The sequence below is a fragment of the Dipteris shenzhenensis genome, chromosome 31 (genome assembly GCF_047967505.1).
Source record: "Dipteris shenzhenensis isolate YYH24624 ecotype China chromosome 31, Dip_SZ_1.0, whole genome shotgun sequence".
In the NCBI taxonomy this organism is placed as follows: Eukaryota; Viridiplantae; Streptophyta; class Polypodiopsida; order Gleicheniales; family Dipteridaceae; genus Dipteris; species Dipteris shenzhenensis.
This window is the reverse complement of record NC_141626.1, coordinates 10,150,434-10,169,281: the sequence shown is the minus strand read 5'-3', so window position 1 is coordinate 10,169,281 and position 18,848 is coordinate 10,150,434. Positions and strand designations below refer to the sequence as shown.

The following is an 18,848-nucleotide window of genomic DNA, read 5'->3' as shown; positions in this document are numbered from 1 at the left end:
CTGACGGAGAATTGTTAAGGATGGTGTAAATTGCACCATCTAGATAGAGCATTAGGGGCAAACTGTAACCCTAACCATAAGGGCTACTCATGTATATATTCATGTTTAAGTTCAATACAACATAGTGTACAATTAGTCAATCTCTTGTGCACTCCTCTCTCTCCCTCTCTAACTTTTGCTATCATGGTATTAGAGCCGATGGTTCTCCCACTCCCTTCATGAGTGTCAAGCCCTCCTTCCATGAGGCATCTTCCATTTGAGAGAGTGAAAGCCCTTGTTCTGTCAAGGCACACAAGCCCTTGCTCAGTCAAGTCACAAGCTCTCCTTGAGGCATCTTCATTCCATCTCTAGCTCTCATCGTAGAGCTCCTTATCTTCTTCTATTCGGTTCAAAAAGCTCAAGATTCCACCTTATGGAGCTTGAGATATGACCATTTTGTACTCTATGTATTTAGAGATTTCTGGGGAGACAGATTCATTGAGAAATAAGAAGAGACAGAGATCTATTGCCTGAGTAGTCTTGATAGAGAAAAGATTGGCACTCTGGGAGAGGTCAAAGGCCTTCCAAAGGTAGAAAGAGAATCTCTATTCTAATACTCCTTGACCTACATTAAGGGCTCCCACAAGTAGCTAGCTGAAAGGCGTATCTCCTACATACCCATGCATCTCAAAGAATTCCTTCCTCCCGCACCCACCCGGTTTGGATCCTCCATTTTGCCTACTTTAGAGCTTTTCAATGCGATGATGGAGAACCATGTATACTAGAGGATGGATGAGTGGATGTGACCTCATAGCATGGATCTTTGGCTCACTCACGGTGGTTTCGTGTGTTATCAGCTTGTCTTTTCCTCAATGAAGCTAGGGTCGGGGGCTTTGTAGTAGCAGTGATCCACTTGCCACCAAAGACGGTTCTCACAGCTCTCCACTATTGGATGCTCCAGTAGTGCATTGAACTTTTTGGCGTGGATGTTTCTTTATGTAGTATTGGGCATGAAGGGTAGGGATTGAGCCAGTGGCGACACTGGTTCATTGGCACATGGATACAGATTACTCTCCCTTCAAACCCTTAGCGAAGTCATTGAAGTCCAGTTTCCTAGAGCAGGCTCCCACGCACAAGCGAGCCTTGTTTGCTGCCATCCCATCTCGATGAGCTTGATGGTGGTGAGTGGGAATGTCTACGGGCTTCATGACTATGCGCGTAGCCTGGGATGACATGTCATTGCTTACATGAACAATGATGTCAATGTGTATGGGCTTCATGACTGTGCGCGTAGCTTGGGATGGCATGTCACTACTTACATGGACAATGATGTGTCGTTATCACATGGCATTATTGACATGGCTAAGAATCTAAGGATTTTGCTAACATGGATGGATAGGTTGACATGTGGCACTTGGAAGAGGTTGTTGATGTGGCAGTCATCTGTGGTCCATGTGGATAAGGATGGAACCTAAGGATTTTGACAAATCAAAAAGATTTTGTTCACATGCCAACTTTCCTTCAAAATTATCATGAGCGCCACATAATGAGGCTCGTCATTGGAGGGAGCTTGTAGAGAAGCGTGTGGCTGAGGCATGCAGTCCGCGGAGTCGTTGAGGGTGTTGCTTTGGTTGTTTGATGCGAGTTGGTCGTTGAAGCTCTTGCGGGCGTTTGAAGCTCATTGTCTGACGGTCATGGTACATTTTAGGCACATTAATACCACCTATCTTGAGGTGTGTGTAAATTATAATTACCATAGGATATGCTTTGTTCTGCGCACTACTAGCAGGTGCTGAAGCCATTGTAGGATTTGCTGAATCTTTGGAGCTTTTGGTCAAGCGTTTAACATTGCCTACGAGTATGTTGTCATTGCTTTTGCTGGCTGCCTGTCGATTGTTGTTGGTGAAGTATGGCGGAGCTCTAGACGCTAACGAGCAAAGAGTTGGTTGTATGGTTGTGTTGAGGCATGTGGAGCTAAAGGAGCATTCCTTTGGTCAACTGTTGTGGAGAAGCTAGGCCACTGGAGTCATGATGGAGTGCTAGCCATTTCTTTTGCACTACTATGGGGAGTCTCTCGTGTTTGAGGCTATAGCTATTGCTGTCGTTGGCTATCAGTTGTCAAGGGTGTGCCGACGTTTGGAGCTCTATTTGCTTTGCATGCACAGTGGATGTGGAGCTTAGGAGAAGGTTGTCATTGTTGTAGGAATTGATGCTGAGAGAGCCTTGTAGGTTGTGTCTTTTGTGTCAGCAGTCAGCTGTAGGTGAGTCCTATTAGCTACTAGAGCGGTTTGCTTGCTGAGAGGCATGGGATTCTGGCTTGTCATTGGCCTTTTTGGAGAGGTTGAGGCAATGCTTGTGGAGTCTTGCGGGGTGTCTACTGGTGGAGATGCGCTATTATTGAAGTCGTTTGGACAAGGGAGCCGATGTTGAAGGCTTTTGTAGCATCGTTGGTGGTTGCCACTGAGCCTAAAGAGTTGTTTGGTTGTTGGAGATTGATTTGTAACTCTAGCTTTGTTGTTGCATGGCTGTAGGTTGATGGGAACCTAAGGAAGAAGCTCATAGTTGAAGAGGCTGGCTTCATTTCCAAGGACATGGGGTATGAATTTGGGATCTCTAAATAGTACCAAGGTCCCAACTGCCAAAAATCCCTCGATAGAAGCCTCCCAGCACGCATGCAGAGGCTTGAGGACTCAGCATCAGAACCCCTCTCCCTAGAAGTGGGAGAAGAACAAGCTGAATCCTACATGCCCAGAGTGTTGACTTGCTGCTGCTAGGGAGAGGTTGGTATGGAAGCCTTTGCCTTACCCTTGCTCGCAAATGAGGAGTCTACTACCGAACTTGGTGGGGTGTGTGAGGAAGATGCCCCGAGCGAGGCTGCTATTTGGGGGGAAGGAGAGGGGCTGGAGGGTGGGGGGGTAATCACTATAGGAGAAGCAATTGGTAGAGGCAAGGGTGGGGGAGGTGCCAAAGGGTGCTAAAGAGAGGGGACTAGTGGGTCCAAGGGGGACGAAGAAGGCGCCTTTGTGGGATCTACCACTATCCACAGTAGAAGGTCACCTGTGGCCTCTAAGGCTCCTCCTCCTAACTCTAAGGAGGGTGAGTCAAGGGGGGCATGGGAACTAGTGTTCTGGGAGTCTCTGGTGCCAGATCCTGCTGCTCTGGAAGATCTTGTAGTGGTGGGAAAGAAATATCTCCTTTAGAGGGGCTTGAAGAATGTCCTCAGGTCGAGAGCCCTCTCTCTGAATCTCGTGGTACATCTACATGCGGGCCACCAACCTGATCTCCTAGTGACTGTCCAATGGCCTATGCTCACCTCTTATGATTGGCACGTTGTCATTGGTGCGCTTTCTGGCCCATTTACTTCACTTCTTTTTCCCCACCTTGGTCCACCTTCCTCCGAAGGCTCAACCAAGGGGTCTGAGACTCTGCCTGTTATTGCTAAAATTACTGTTGTGTCTGCCTGGATGGCCTCTGAGTCCCATCCTCTCTTGTGTCACTATGTTGTCCTTGTGTCTCCTGTGAAAAGGTATGCTCCTTACTCAAGCCTCTCATACAATCTCAAGCTAGGTGCCGCTTCTGCTTGCACACCTCAAACACTGACCTTATAAACCAGAGACCTCCAATCTCTAGCGAAGAGTGCCTTCCTCCAAGTTCTCCAAGAGAATCACCTCTGGGAGAGTATTCGAGCTCTCTACCACTAGTCTAAGTCAACTAACTCCATAACCTGTCACCATTTCCGCCTCCGATTCTAAAGGGTACTCTATTTCTGTGTTAAAATCCCACCCAATGGAAGGAAGGATAGACATATATTCCCTCAAAAGCCTCAGGAAGTGGAGCATCTTTGGAAAGCGGGGAACATGGTGAGTCGAGTCCATGTCCTCCACCATGATTCCATGCTACCAAGGGATAAGATACACCAAATGAGGGCCCAAGAGAATAGGGCATCTCTCCACAAGAGCCAGAGTAGTATTCAGCAAGCTGGAGGAGGAAAACATGCATCCATAAATAGTGCCCTCTTGGATGTGGTCACCATCTAGTGCAAAGTTGGACTAGATCCAGTCCCTTATCTGTCCCCTCAACGGAGTGAGGCTGACTATCCTGCCTATGATTGCCCTGTCCTATAATCGATTCATTGCTGCCTGCTGTACCTATTACTTATCCACTGGTGAAAAAATAACTTTGATAGTTGAGGGAGTTGAGGGTGCTGCCATAGAGCCCCTGTTGCTAGAACTAAGTCCCAGTCACCAACAATGAGCAATAAACTGCACCTCCGGCAAAAGGAAGGAAACTAGAAGAAGAGGAAGAAAGAAGAAAAATGAAGGCACCCGCGAGGAAAGACCACCAAGAAACTCATCCCAGCCACATAGGAAAACAACCCCGGAGTTCTTCTACAAGAAATCTCTCAATCTTGGAGAGGATAATGGAACGTACAAAGTGAAGCTGTCGAGAAAGAGCGGGCCACCAAAAGACGTTGAAGGACTCCACAAACTCGAGATTACCTTCATCTCTTCATATTCTTGAGGGCACTGGCCAGAATTTCAAAAGAAAGGCTTGAAGGGTGGTCACACAATTCTAGCTTCTAAAACATGAGCTACCTGGAGTCTCCTTTGATCGCTAAAGATGCAAGCTGAAGTTGACTTATGCCAAAGGAGAATCTGGCTAACCCACAATAGGCTGAGGGCAACCATTTTACTTGGGAGAAGTTCCACGTAGAGCCAGAGGTCATACGCTTGCGCATGCTATACACGATGGCCACAGGCTGAGGATGGTGACCACAAACTGTATCATGTCATTTTTGCACTGCTAGAAATTTATTTTCATGCATACAAGACACCGTATGAATTTTTGTGAATGAAATAATGTTTACAAGGTATTTGATAGGATAGAGGTCTGCACCTCATTTTACATCGAGTGAGTTCCAAATAAACCATGTGGGTAGAGGTAATCTTCATTGACATAGAGATTTCATTTTCTCTTTAGAACAAATATTGTATTTTTCATTTTCATGCCTTTTCTAATAAATTTTAATCTTGTTTTCATGTGTGATGACATTCTCATTTTTTGATCATTTTCAATATTATTTCATGCCCTTTAGTTGATATTTCAATAGATATCCTCTTGAGTGGTTGTGACATGGGTTCACCACATCTCTGCACATATGTGAGTGAATGTTAGAGTCATAACTATTCGCTAAAAACACAATGTGAGAGGGAGATTTCACACAAGTAGGAAAGTACAAAAGAAGATAGGTTCTATAATATACATCAAACGTCCTAGCCTATACGAGGGATGTGGTAATGAAAATCATGAAGGGGGGGTTATGGGATCAATGTGATCCCTCGTAAAGACCTGACATAGACTCAGCCTCCGAGGATGCAGGACGGGTAGTAGAGATGAGCACAAGTGGTGGGGGGGGTAGTGTTGGTGTAGCTCGAAGTTAGAGGCCACCACAATTCCTATGACAATGAGTTCATAGCTTGAGACCTTTTGGAGGTGGTGGTTAAGGTGTCATCTATTGACGTGGTGGTTAAGGTGTCATCTATTAATGTGGCAGGGTCCTGGTAGGATGGTGTGTGGCACTATATACCCCAATCATAGATGTAACACTAGTGGCAATAGAATATGTTTGTTGGGTCAGGGGAAGTGATCCCATTGTGCTTACACTTTAAGAATAGACTTTTGTTAGGATTGAGAAAAATAGAGCTACCTTGCATTATTAAAACAATAAACTTGGAATTTGGAAGTAAAATTTAGAGCTTGTCATACATTACTAGAAAGGAAAGCAACACGACTGCATGTCAAGAAGGTGTTGCAATTCAAAGGAAAGCAACATGACTGAATTTCAAGAATGTTTTGCAAGTGACCATGTGTTTTGCAAAGTAGTTGACAATCAGAGAGAGTCATGTAACAAGAAAACTACACAAATGTGTGCACAAATTGAAATAATGCCACAATTGAATCATGCAAGGTTAGATACGTAAATGATATTGTAACCATATTCTACAATCTTGTGGAACCAACTTTAATCATGTGAGATAGTCATGGAGAGGCAAAGATCAAGACCCTTGCACTATTATTGACCATCGTAGCTCCTTATTCGCTCTCCCTACAAATTCTATTAATTAATTAGTGCTTGCTATCACCCCCCTCCCACCCCCTCCCTTCAGTTGCAAAATTAACCTAATGTGATTGCTATTTAATTATTGCCTAAGCCTATCCCCTCGCCACTTCCTCTCCCTCCGCTCAGCCCTCCCCTCTCCCTTTCTCTCCATTCCCTCTGCTCAGCCCTCCACTCTCCCACCTCTTCTTTCGCTCAACCCTCCCCTCTTCCTTTGCCTCTGCTCCCTACGGTCAGCCTTCCCCTCTTCCTCCACATCTCTCTCTGCTCAACCCTCTCCCTCTCCTTCCACTCCCTCCACTCCTTGTGCTCAACCCTCTCCCTCTACTCCTTGCGCTCAGCTCTCGCCTCTCCCTCCTTCTCCGTCTCTCTGCCTCCTGCCCTCCCCTCACCCTCACCCTCCCCCTCATATACTTGCTGAGGGCGGCAAATATGAAGTTTTTGAAATTTTTGAGAAAATTCTCGGCCTCGCTACATTAATCGACCCCTTAATTAATTCACCATCGCCAATGGCTTAGGTTAATTTGGCATTGCACCCTCTCCTTCCTCTACAACTAATTAATTAATATGTGGTTTCTCCCAACTAGGGGACCCTAGTCATATGAGACAGTGTTCCCCCTATAAAGAGAGCAAAGGCCATGACCTTGGCTTTTTTATCACTCGTCCCAATCTCACCCATGCCCTTCAGAAACTAGGATAGGGATATTTCAAAACAAGTAATACCATAAGGTTTACCCACAAAACCCAATCTTAGTCCAATATAATGGCTATGGGGTACTTGCTTGTGTTGCCTATGCTACAAGCATTATAGTTTCTGGATCGCTTGCCTTGTTTTGCAGGTGCGCTACTATGAAACATTGGTAAGGTTTGGGGTTGTGATGTTCTTATCCATCCCATCTTATGTGAACATGTAAAGATGATAGGAAAATGGTGTCTATGCATATTATATCCACAATGGACAATATGAAATGCAAGCTACTTGCTTCAATCGAGAAATGGTAAACCTTGATGAAGGCCCACTGAGTTCATGTTGGATAGGTTGAGTAATTGCAATAGACAAGGGTTGTGAGCCAAGTGCAATTGACAAGAAATATGAGCTAAGAGGCAACCTTTTGCCTCTCATAAGGTTGACGTGTCGACACACATCCCATTTGACAGGCACGTGGGCATGTCATGGGAACGTTGTTGGCATTGGCATTTTTTGGCAATCCTGCTTACGTAGCTGTGAGCGAGAATGGGCTCAAAGGTTTCTTTGAGGGATTGGATCCAAGGCTAAGGTGAGAGATTGGATCCATTGAGAGCAAACATGAGAGCCACTCTCCATCATAGGCATGAATGCTCATATCCATCGAAAGAGAGGCCATGTGACAACCACGTGGCACTATCAAGGAAAGTCAAATGAATTGAACAAGGAGAAGAAAAATGTTTACTTGACAAAACCCCCCGCTCCAACACACACTTTTTTTTTTGTTGGTGAATCAAGTGAAAAGTATATTACAGGAAACAATCCCAAAAGCTAGGACCACCAGTTACAAGCATCAAGATATCATTATATGATAAGAAAACATGACAATCTAAATCCCGCGCATGCAGATGATCATAAAGAGATTATCGTAGAGACACTCAGAAGAATTGATATTTATCAAGAATGGGATCACCAAAGACCATATGGTTGCAATCCTTCCATAAGGTCCATAGAGCCCAATAATGAACCCAATAGAAAAGGAGATCGAAAACCCTGACTTAGCAATGCCAAAAAAGATGAGGCATAGATTCCCTTAAGGACATACATGGTCTACAGGTTATAGGTGTAATGCAATGATGAGCTAAGAGCTATCCATAAGGATGAACCCCACTCAAGACTCTCCAGAAGAAGGACTTTTGTCAAAGAAGAAGTTTTGAATCCCATATATACTTGTGCCATGGACCAAATACGATTACCATGAAAAGAGAAGGTAGCAAAACTTTGTACAGAGATGTAACCATGATGTTAGCTCTAGCAATAGCCTATGAGGAATACAGAACCCAATCCTTGAGGCAATGACCAACCTCAAGACGAGGAATTGGCTGGAAATCATGTAGCATCTAGGACAATAAATGCCATAATGATCTTTAGTAGTACATCCTTGCCATTCAACACCTACCCAAAGCAACACAACATCCCTTGCCCTTATGCAACAAAATTGCACAAATAGCTCGAAATGGGGAATCAAGACCAATTCCAACAACGACAATGGAATTCATGCTACCAAACTCGTACCATTGCGACTCCACCAACTTGGCTAGGCGCACCGCCACCTAACGTAGAATGCCATGGGATCACCAGACCCACTAGAGATTCTACACAAACAACTTGAAATGGGAAATCAGGACCAATTCCAACAACGACGACATAATTCATGCTACCAAACTTGTACCATTGTGACTCCACCAACTCGGCTAGGAGCCCCATGGGCATGGAGGATTTGCATCCCCATGGCTCCAAAATGCTATGCCTAGCATTTTCTCTAGCCTTGGACCGTTGGCCTGGCTTTGTGGATTTTGCCAATTCTAGCCCAACATTCCAATGCCCAAGCCTTGTGGTTGGTGCATAGACTTCGAGCTTCTTTATGGCAAGTAGCCTAGGGGGAAGTTTGAGTTTTTTGAGCTCTCCTTGAGCCACTTGTCACAATTGTGGGCATTGATTTCAAGCAAATCTAACGATGTGAAAAGCAAGATGCAAAAGCATAGTTAAGCTTTTTATCAAAAGGATGGGAGAAAAGCATAGAAGTGCTTTTGTCATAAATCTATATAATTCGTAACAAGCACATGATTGTCAGCATTGTCTATGTCTTCAACCCAAAGTGGCGAGGTTCGGTTGCTTGCAGTGTCTTCAACCAAGATTCCGAGGTAAGATTCTCTCCTAACCGATGTGCGTTCGGTATTTTTTGTTTATAGATTTGAGGTTGTGAGACAATTGAATAATCAGAGCTCTATGGGAAGGATGCTGATCGATCTATCTATCTGTTTATCACTCCCCCCGTTAAGTTAGCTATAGTGGAGACACTACTATGAGGTTGTTGGAAGCCGACCAGCCTCTAGGATTTGGTGTTAAGCAGTTGCAAGCATCCAAGATGGATTTGTGTTTAAGCAGGTGCTAGCACATAAGGGTAGCAAGGGCCTTGAAGAGATGAAGCCTGGCGTGGCATAGCCTTGGCATGCGAAGCTTTGGAGAGCCTCGCGATGACCTTATGCTCTACTCTCACAAGTGTAAAAGCTTGACTTACTACTATGTTCAAACTCCCATTTTCCTGCAGTTGAAGAGGCATGTAAGTGGAGAGTGAGAATGTTACGTGCTCTACTTCGGACTTCCTCTAATGATAGTTGTCTTTTTGTGCTGTCCAGAGTCTACTAAACGATTTGAGAATGTTGGAATCATCCCACTCAAGGACACATGCAAACCCTCTCAGGCTCACATTGACAAGTTTTTGGGATATTGTCTTGGGGTTCAACTACGATTACGACTATTGACATTTAGGTAATATGCCACTTTCTTACCCATTCACGAGACTTATCCTTGGCGCTAATATTCTTGGCATTATCTTGGCACCAAGGGAGGGACCGTTCCCTTGGATTATAACTCTTTGGGAAAAAAAGTGTGCCGCATCCCCACCCACACTATGTGTAGTTATAATAATTATATATTATATATTACAATATAAATATTTTCAATCACTCGTCCATTCAAAATTTCTTGTTTTCAATCTAAATTCTTACAACATTCCTCTCATTTAATGCATGTTATTGATGCGTGGGAGCAAGGAAATCCAAGATGGATGCAAAATTGAAGGATGACTACACCTTAATTCATATGGTTGTAGTCCAAGTGACAATATTGTGTAAATAGCAATGAGGATGAGTTATTGTATCGCTTATTCATGTATTTATTGGACTTCAGCTTCCAAAATATGGACATCACAAAATCAATAATAAATCACCATCCCTGACATTTGCAGGGAGGATCGGCGTGCCGTGTCTCATGTCCACTATTTTATTCATTTGCTTTTTTTCTTAAAAATTTGACAAAACAGTAGGATTGAGCTTCAATTTTGAGTTAGTAGTTACATGCTCCACGATGGAAAGGCCGCTTGTTGCTGCAAATCGAGTTTCGATTGGTTGAAACAACCTGCAACAACCTTGTGAGGTCCTCATTACTCACAAGTTGGAATCACAAAACTTTCATGGGGGAAGTGCTTTTTGCAACACTGGAGTAGCCTCTCCTTAAAGGTGAAGAAGCGTGAGCATGAGCACGGGGAGGATGCGCCATACCCAAAAAAAACAAGGTGAATGATATTTAATCATTCATAAGGCTTGCCTAAGATAAAAAAAGCAACATAAAGGAAATGGTGTGGAGGAAGACTCCACGAGAGAGAGAGAGAGAGAGAGAGAGAGAGAGAGAGAGAGGGAGAGAGAGAGAGGTTTTGGGGGGAGAGAGAGAGAGAGAGAGAGAGTCAACTACTTTAAAGTCTGCATTTAAGTCCAATGAAGAAGAGTCGACATATTGCCCAATAAGAAAAATGCACTTCCAAAAATTCTAAAAATGCCTAATTTCGGCTTTGACAAATTTGACACGTTGCTAAGGCTACCCCGAGGGCAGGCCAAAAACACACACACACACACATACACAATGCTATAGGAAAGGAGATGAAACACAAAGAAAAAGAGAGACAAACACAAAGGTGCCAAAAGAAACACAAAGGTGCCTTGACTTAATCGCCATGATCTTGATAATCTTAATTGCGATCATCTTCATAATCTTATTTGATCATCGTGGTCATCTTCTTCATTTGCACTGTCCAAGCTTCATCACATCTAGCTATGGCGGATCCCCTCCTCCTCCTACTCCTCCTCCTCTTCTTGCCTTCCTGCTGCCTCGCCGAGATCAAGAACCTCTCCTTGCTCTCCGATCCCCGTCCCTTCATCCTCTTCGAGAAATTCGGCTTCACCTCCCATGGCTTCGTTAACTTGTCCGTCTCCCACGTTGCCCTCTCTTCCTCCTCCTCCTCCTCCCCTTCTTCTTCTTCTTCTTCTTCTTCTTCTTCTTCCGATGATCCTTCGCCCTCCTCCGATCCCTCCCTCCTCGGATTCTTCCTCGCCACTGACGATGCCCTCGTCCAGAGCATTTTGGAGTACGAGCAGGAGGAGTTCCACACCTGCATCCTCAGCAATCATCGCGTCCGGCTGCTCTTCACTTTCCAATTGCTGGACGAGACCGGATCGTATTCTGGTAGTTATCCTATCTTCGAACCCAATGAGTATGGCCTATATTTCGCCAGTTGCGCTCGTCCGGTCGCTGTGACTATGAATGTGAAGACGGAGATGTTCAACAAGGATGGTAAGGATGGAAGGAAAGATTACCTGCCGGCGGGCCAAACGCAGCTCCCAATGCTCTACCTCAGTTTCTTCTTCGTATATCTAGGGCTAACCTGCGGCTGGGCATATCTGTGCTGGAAAAACAAGGCATCAGTGCATATGATCCACATCCTGATGGGCGCGCTAGTTTTTGTCAAAGCGCTCGATCTGATCTCCGAAGCTGAGGATAAATACTTCATCAAGACGACCGGCACTCCTCATGGATGGGACATTGTGTTCTATTTTTTCAGCTTTGTGAAGGGAGTCATGCTGTTTGGGATCATCGTCTTGATAGGTACGGGATGGTCTGTTCTGAAACCCTTCCTACAAGACAAGGACAAAAAGGTTCTGATGGTAGTCATCCCCCTCCAGATCTTTGCCAATGTGGCCACTGTAGTGATAGACGAATCAGGGCCTTTCGCCAAAGATTGGACAACGTGGAAGCAAATTTTCATGCTCGTAGACATAGTGTGTTGCTTTGCAGTCCTCCTTCCTATCATGTGGTCGATTCGGGATCTGAAGAAGGCTGCGCAGACGGACGGCAAAGCAGCACGGACCTTGGTGAAGCTTACGCTTTTCCGCCAATACTATGTTGTTTTGTTCGTGTATATCTATTTCACGCGAGTGGTGTTTTTTGCGTTGGAGACAGTCACGGTATACAAGTACAGGTGGGTGAGTGAATGCGCCGCAGAAATTGCGGGCCTTGCGTTTTATGTGTTCACAGGTTACAAATTCAGTCCTAGAGAAAAGAATCCATACCTTGCTGTAGCTGACGATGAGGAGGCAGCAGCGAAAGAAGCTCTCAACATGGATGATTTTGAGCTCTAGAGGAGATGGAGCAATAGGCAAACGGGGCGCAAAGCTAAGCAAGCCCCTCCCCCCCCCCCCCCCCTCCTTCCAAAGTTGTATGCATTGAAGGACTAGGCTAAATTTTGAAAAAACTATATGTGTCCGCAGAAGCTTACTCATTTACTGGCTTCATAGTACACTCATTGACCCTCTCGTGCACATGTACTCACTTATTGACCCTCTCATGCACATTTACTCACGCTTTCAGTTTACACACCTAGACGCTTTTACTCAAGATTTAATTTACGATTTTAACTCTTCCACTTCTCCTCATGACACACAAGTGACTTCAAATTTTCAAATGCACATTTACTCACGCTTTCAGTTTATCCACCTAGACGCCTCTACTCAAGATTTAATTTACGATTTTAACTCTTCCACTTCTCCTCATGACACACAAGTGACTTCAAATTTTCAAAAGACACCCATCCCAACCTTCCCTCCCCTTTTCTAGATCGTAGGCCTTATCTCCCAAAATAATTTAAAGGCACATTTATTGGTCGCTTTCTCCTGGTCATTACGCTGTAAGATCTTACATGTTTGTACAGTACCGGCGGAGCAGTGTGTTTCACTTGTTGTTGAGAGGCTGCTGGCACTTTCGCATATTACTTGCTATGATTTCTCTTGCAAGTCAATCTTTGCAGAAGCTCAAAGCATAAATTTGGACTACATGTCTTCTTGACAATGTAGGAGGGAGAGGAATTGTTTCTTTAAAAGGAGGAAGGGAGGGGGCTGTTTGAGCCTGTGTATGTCTGATTGTAAAATCAGAGGTAAAGCTCAGCAAAGCCAGTACCCATCTTGCCCAAACCTTACATCATCATGTCCGAATAGACCTAATGGTACCACCTAGAACTGTAGTTGCCCTCCTCTTACAAAGCTTCTCAACCGGGAGAGGAATTGTTTCTTTTAAAGGAGGGAGGGAGGGGGCTGTTTGAGCCTGTGTATGTCTGATTGTAAAATCAGAGGTAAAGCTCGGCCATGCCAGTACCCATCTTGCCCAAACCTTACATCATCACGTCCGAATAGACCTAATGGTACCACCTAGAACTGTAGTTGTCCTCCTCTTACAAAGCTTCTCAACCTTAAACAAAGAGTTCTGAATAATTACATCTTATTCTTCTTTAAAGTAAACATTGAGAGTGCTACATACATGATACGATTTGTCAAATGCATATATTCTCTCTCTGGCAGTCTGCATTGTTCTTTGCTTCTCAGACCCTTTTGTCCACTTTAAGTGGTCAGCATGTCTCCCTTGGATGCTTTCACCTGGTGAGTTGGGGGATGTAGGTACCAATAAATGATTAGTCCTGGAGCAGCTGTAGGAGAAAAAAAATGGTGTGCATTTACATTGTCAACAGCCAGTGTTTGCCAGCCAATTTGGGGCATAATTATTTCTGATGCTTTTGGATCTCTGGGCACGAGAGCAGCAAGCAGAAAATGGAAATTAAAATTGGCACTTATGTCTAAAGGTAATGCAAGCCTCTTGAAGGGTAATGGAGCCACTTAGTTGATAGAGGTGCATGGAAATATGATGAATAAATTTTCAGCGAAGGCAGCAAGAACCAGCAGGCTGTTTGGGACAACCCAGGACTCCAATGAAGGCTAGGCATTGCTCTTGGGACAGATGTATTGGGGAAAACACAGACGATGACTGTGGTGCTGATGCCCCTGTTCATCAACACTATCTCGCTCATCACAAGAGCTAGCTAAGAGGGTGGCCAGTTTGGTGGGTTGGACATAGTGCATGGTGGTGAGGCCTCTAACCAGCTCCACAACATCCGTAGAATTCAAATTTCCACATGCCTCGAATGATTTTCTGTAAATCGGATGTGGGAGCTGGGATGACATCTGTTGTGCAGCTGCTTGATTGACTGGGCTGGCAAACTGCTATGATTGGTGTGTGCATGGCAAAAGAGGATCTGTGCTGAGAAAGAGGGAATGGAGGTTTATTTTGGGCCCTCCATTTGCAGTTGCATTAGAGGTTGTCACCACCATCCTACGTGTACCGCCTGCTGTTCTGAACCTGTCTCCGCTCTGCTGTTTGACTGTTTTCCGTCTAACGCGAGTCGCGACCATGCCTGCTAATTATCTGACAACCCAAGGGTCCCATGGTAATGCTTCATAGGCGTTTGTGGCATCTTGTCAATGATTAGCATGTGGACAGAGACAGTTGGGTACATCAGAGCAGAGCAAATCTTTATGGCAATTGTTTTCCAAGTCGTGCTTTATCTTCAAGAGAGAGAGAAAGGGAACAGCCAGACTCTGGGGCCCTGATTGCAAGATCTATGGCCTCAAACATAGAAGCCCTGTTGGGTAACCATCCCGGTATCCCGGCTGCAAAGGAGACTGCTTGCAAGGTAATTTTTGCAAGGACCCGGGGTGTTTGGTAGCGTGTTTGAAGAGCATGCTGAGCTCCCTAATTTCTATCCCAGCTCTCCTGTTGAAATATCCTGCCTAACCACCCTTCTCGACTTTTCCTCCCTGTACTGGAGATCTTCTCTCTTTCCTTTCTCTCTGCAGGCCGCAGTCTCTTCTTCATATCCCTCCTGACCATCTTTAGGTACATATGCCCTCGTTAGCTCCCTTGGACTTTGAGGATGAAGGCGACTGACTTGGGATGGTAATCAATACGGAACATAAGGTGTCTTCTTTCAAGAGGACGAGCACAGCTTCTCTGCTGGTTTTGGACTAATTGAATCGGTTGGCATCCTTATACATGCTCTGGCCTCCCTTTGTTGCCATGGTGAGGGTGGACTTGGGAATTCTATCTGGGAGTGGGTGATATGAATGGCCTGGCCTGCTTCTAAGCATGCTAGACATGCCTTCACCTAGATCTGTTGTGAATTCTTAGATCTGTGATGTGAAAGCTTTACTCTGATGCCTAACTTCACACATGTAATGGGCAGGCAAGCTTAGTATTCTCTTGCCAATTTGTCAACGGCTGAACTGAAGCTGAAGCATGTGCTGAATAAAGAGAAAGAGAGAAACAGGTGCTTTGTATGCAATTGAGTAAATGTGCTGTGGACAAGAGTAAAGATCCCCTTGAATTACTGTACTGGAAGAATAACCTAAGCGCTGTTACAAAGATGGAGCAGGGGCTTTCTGTAGGATTGAGTGGAGGGGCAGTCCGCTCCTCTTTACTCCCCGACTGATACAAGGGGAAGGCTGTTATTGAAGCTGCTGCATAGGCTAAAGCTTGCTGAGGCTGGAGTTCGACTCACTGGAGGGGCAAGAGAGATAAACACATGCTTTGTATGCAATTGAGTAATTTTTCTGTAGCCAAGTTATAAATCCCCTTGTATCACTGCACTGAATGAATAGCCAATGGGCTGACGGCTGCTGTAGAGGCTCCTGCATAGCCCACAGAGGCTGGAGATGGACCAACTGAATTGGCAATAACTGGCTGCATGTGGCTATGACTGGCTGTAGTACTTGGAGAAGTTGGGATTATTCACGAGGCTGGAACTGGAGGCTGTATGGTTGGAGTAGTGCTGCTAACGAACTTAAGGCTGAACACTGGGTGGAGGTCTGCCCCCCTCTGAACGGAGAGAGGGGCCCTAAAAAAAGGGAAAGAAAAAAGCCTGGCATTGGCCGACTGAATCCGTTCGCTGACCTAGCCCCCCTGGTTGGGGTGCCCTTTACAGACCTGACCAGGTCTGCTGAAAGGGGCTGCAGGCCCTCTTTGGATCTGAATAGCCAGATCTACTGGCTGTCCAAGCTGTTTCTCCCATCTGGACACTGCAACATGGCTGCCATGTGGCTCCTCTAGCTATACCTTGTCCTCCATGGCTGCCTCTAGCTCCATTTGCCAGCTCAGCCGCATGTCCATGTGCTGGAGCATGCGCTTGACAGTCCCTTCTGCTGAAGCTGAAATAGAATTCAGGTGTGCAGAACCTGGCTCCAAAAGTGGAGATTATGTTGGAATATTAGGGCAATGCTCCACCTGGCAGCCCCAAATGAGGAGGACAAAGGGGCTCGACACCCGTAGCAATATAAGTAAGACTCCAAGAGTTTTTGCAAACTAAAGATGCTTTAGAAGGGTGAGGGAGAGAGATGGTAGGTTGGGGGAAGCACATGCATTTGCATGCTTGCCACTTGGTCCTTCATTAAAGTCCTAACTACCATACCAAGGACAACATGGGTTGTTCTTGGGCCCAACTTTAAAACCCCTCTAAGATGCCTATACCTGGACCTAGTGGGTGCACTTAGAAAGTGTCCCTAGGGACTTCTATGAAGTTTGCGCTTCTAGCCACTTCCTCATGGCCAAACTATTACTAAACTTAACCCCTAACAATTAACCTTGGGTTGAGTCACATCAAACTTTACATCACTTTTCACGTCCTCATGACATACCCTCCTCTTAAAACAACAAACTATCTAGGTTGCTGTATTGACAACTTATAGAACTCGAGAGAGCTCGAGAGTCCATCCATTCAGCAATGCATCCTTTGTGTCCATCCATTCATCAATGCATCCTTTGTGTCGAGCGTCGCGAATATCCATCGTGGAGACCTCATGGTAGAAATACTGTTAGCAAGCAGTATCTTGGGTGACATAATCGTTGTCACCAAGTGATCTCTAGATACGTGAATAGTCTATATCAAGGAAGGGGAAGTGCTACCCTCCTCTCAAGCACCAAGAAATGCTCCAGATCTCTCCTCTGTTGAACCTGCTGCGGGAGCCTCCACCGTAGGGAGCTCAAGTTGAAATGCGTCCAGGTAGAGTTACAAAATCTGAGGTGACTGCCATATTATCCTCCTCCATCCACTTTGGATCCAGTGCAAGATAGTTCATGAACTTCACCAGGTAGTGGCGGGAAACTCTAGCTTTTACCTTTCTTTCCATATGTGCCAAAATCTGTTTCAAAATCAAGACTTTATCCAATTCTTCAACCTCGAGCTGATCCTTGTGAAGTAGGTTAGCAAGCACATCGCCCTGGAAAGGCTTCAGTAAACTTACATGAATGGCATTGTGTATTGTCCAATTTTGAGGTAGCCTCAGCCCTTGAGCTACATCATTAATCCTTTCAACAACTTGGAAAGGACCATAATACCTCATCTTCAGCTTTGTGTACACTTTACCCTTTCCTTTCATCTTCCTGAGTCGTGTTTTCTAAAAACGCAGGAGCACCCAATCACCCTCTTTCAAGAGTAACATCAATGCTTACCTGCTGCCTATTTGTAGCTTTTCTAGAGGGCTTTTGGACGTTTTGGTAAGCAACATCTAGACTTTCCACAAATCTGTCCACTTCAAAATCCTTCTCTTTCGTATGTAGAATGGGAGGTACCTTCCGTTCTCTTGCCACAATCTTGAAGGGTGCTTTCCTTGTAGATGAATGTATAGTGTTGTTGTATGCAAAACTTAACAGGCAGCAAAATGCTCCCATTTTGATTGCTAATTTGAAACATAACACTTGAGAAGATCAAGGGCAGTGGAATTGGCTTCTTTTGACTCTCCATCAGATTGAGGATGGAAAGAGGTTGAGAAATTCAATGGTGTACCCATACTCTCAAAATACCTCTCCAGAAAAGACTTGTCATCTGTAGGTCTCGATCACTAACAATTGATTGAGGCATCTCGTGATGTTCGAACACAGGAGACATAAAAAGTCTCGCCATGTGGTCTGTTGTAATCTTCTTTTGTACATGAATAAAGTGGGCTTGCTTGTTGAATCTGCAAATAATAGTCCATATCCCATCATGTCCCGATGATGTGTGTAGAACATCGAAGTTGAAATCCATGGGAATGCTCTGCCAGGCTCTCTTGGGAATAGGTAAAGGCTGTAGCAGTCTAGTCGGCTTCTGTTTGTCATATTTAACCTTCTGCCATATGAATATTAAAGGGGTATTGAGGCCCCTAGATGTACAGGTGCCATGTGGAATATTGGGGAGAAATCCCATATGCAAAAAGAACAGTGTAACATCTAATTCAGGTATGTAACATTGGTACCTGTTTTAAGATTCCCTCATAAATTCATTAAAATTATAACTTTTTCAAAAAAAAGGTCATATTTTGCGTAGTGAATTTTTTAAAACTTTTAAAATCTTACTAATTTTGGTACATAATGCTCGCAAATTATGAAGGACCTTGACTATAGAACACAATATCAATGTATTTAGGAAAATCAAGAAGTCTGTAATTTTTTTCCTTCCTTTGACCTTTTATTTTCAATAGAGAAACTACATCGTACAACTTTCATTCCCAAAACATTCAACGCATATGGATTCTTAAATGTCTTAAGAACACTTGTCTATTGAAACAATTCAGAATCACAAAATTGTTAATATAATTCCATAATTGGAGTCTACTCAATTCGTCCATATGTGTCATCTACATCTTCATAACCATCTCCAACAACAAATTAATGGGAAAAACTAAATGTTCAAAGCATTCAAAGCATATGGATTCTAAAATGTCTTAAGAACACTTGTCTATTGAAACCATTCAAATTCAAAAAATTGTCAATACAATTCCATAACTAGAGTCTACTCAATTCTCCCATATGTGTCAT

At 44.5% G+C, this 18,848-nt stretch overlaps 1 protein-coding gene across 1 annotated transcript; it reads left to right on the top strand.

Moving 5' to 3' along the window:
• Window positions 1-10,920: 10,920 nt before the first annotated feature.
• On the top strand, window positions 10,921-12,480 carry LOC147881008 (protein CANDIDATE G PROTEIN-COUPLED RECEPTOR 7-like). Its single transcript, XM_087369797.1, has one exon. The coding sequence runs from the start codon at window positions 10,955-10,957 to the stop codon at window positions 12,314-12,316; it is 1,362 nt and encodes a 453-aa protein (XP_087225923.1). The 5' UTR covers window positions 10,921-10,954; the 3' UTR covers window positions 12,317-12,480.
• The last annotated feature ends 6,368 nt before the right edge of the window (window positions 12,481-18,848 follow it).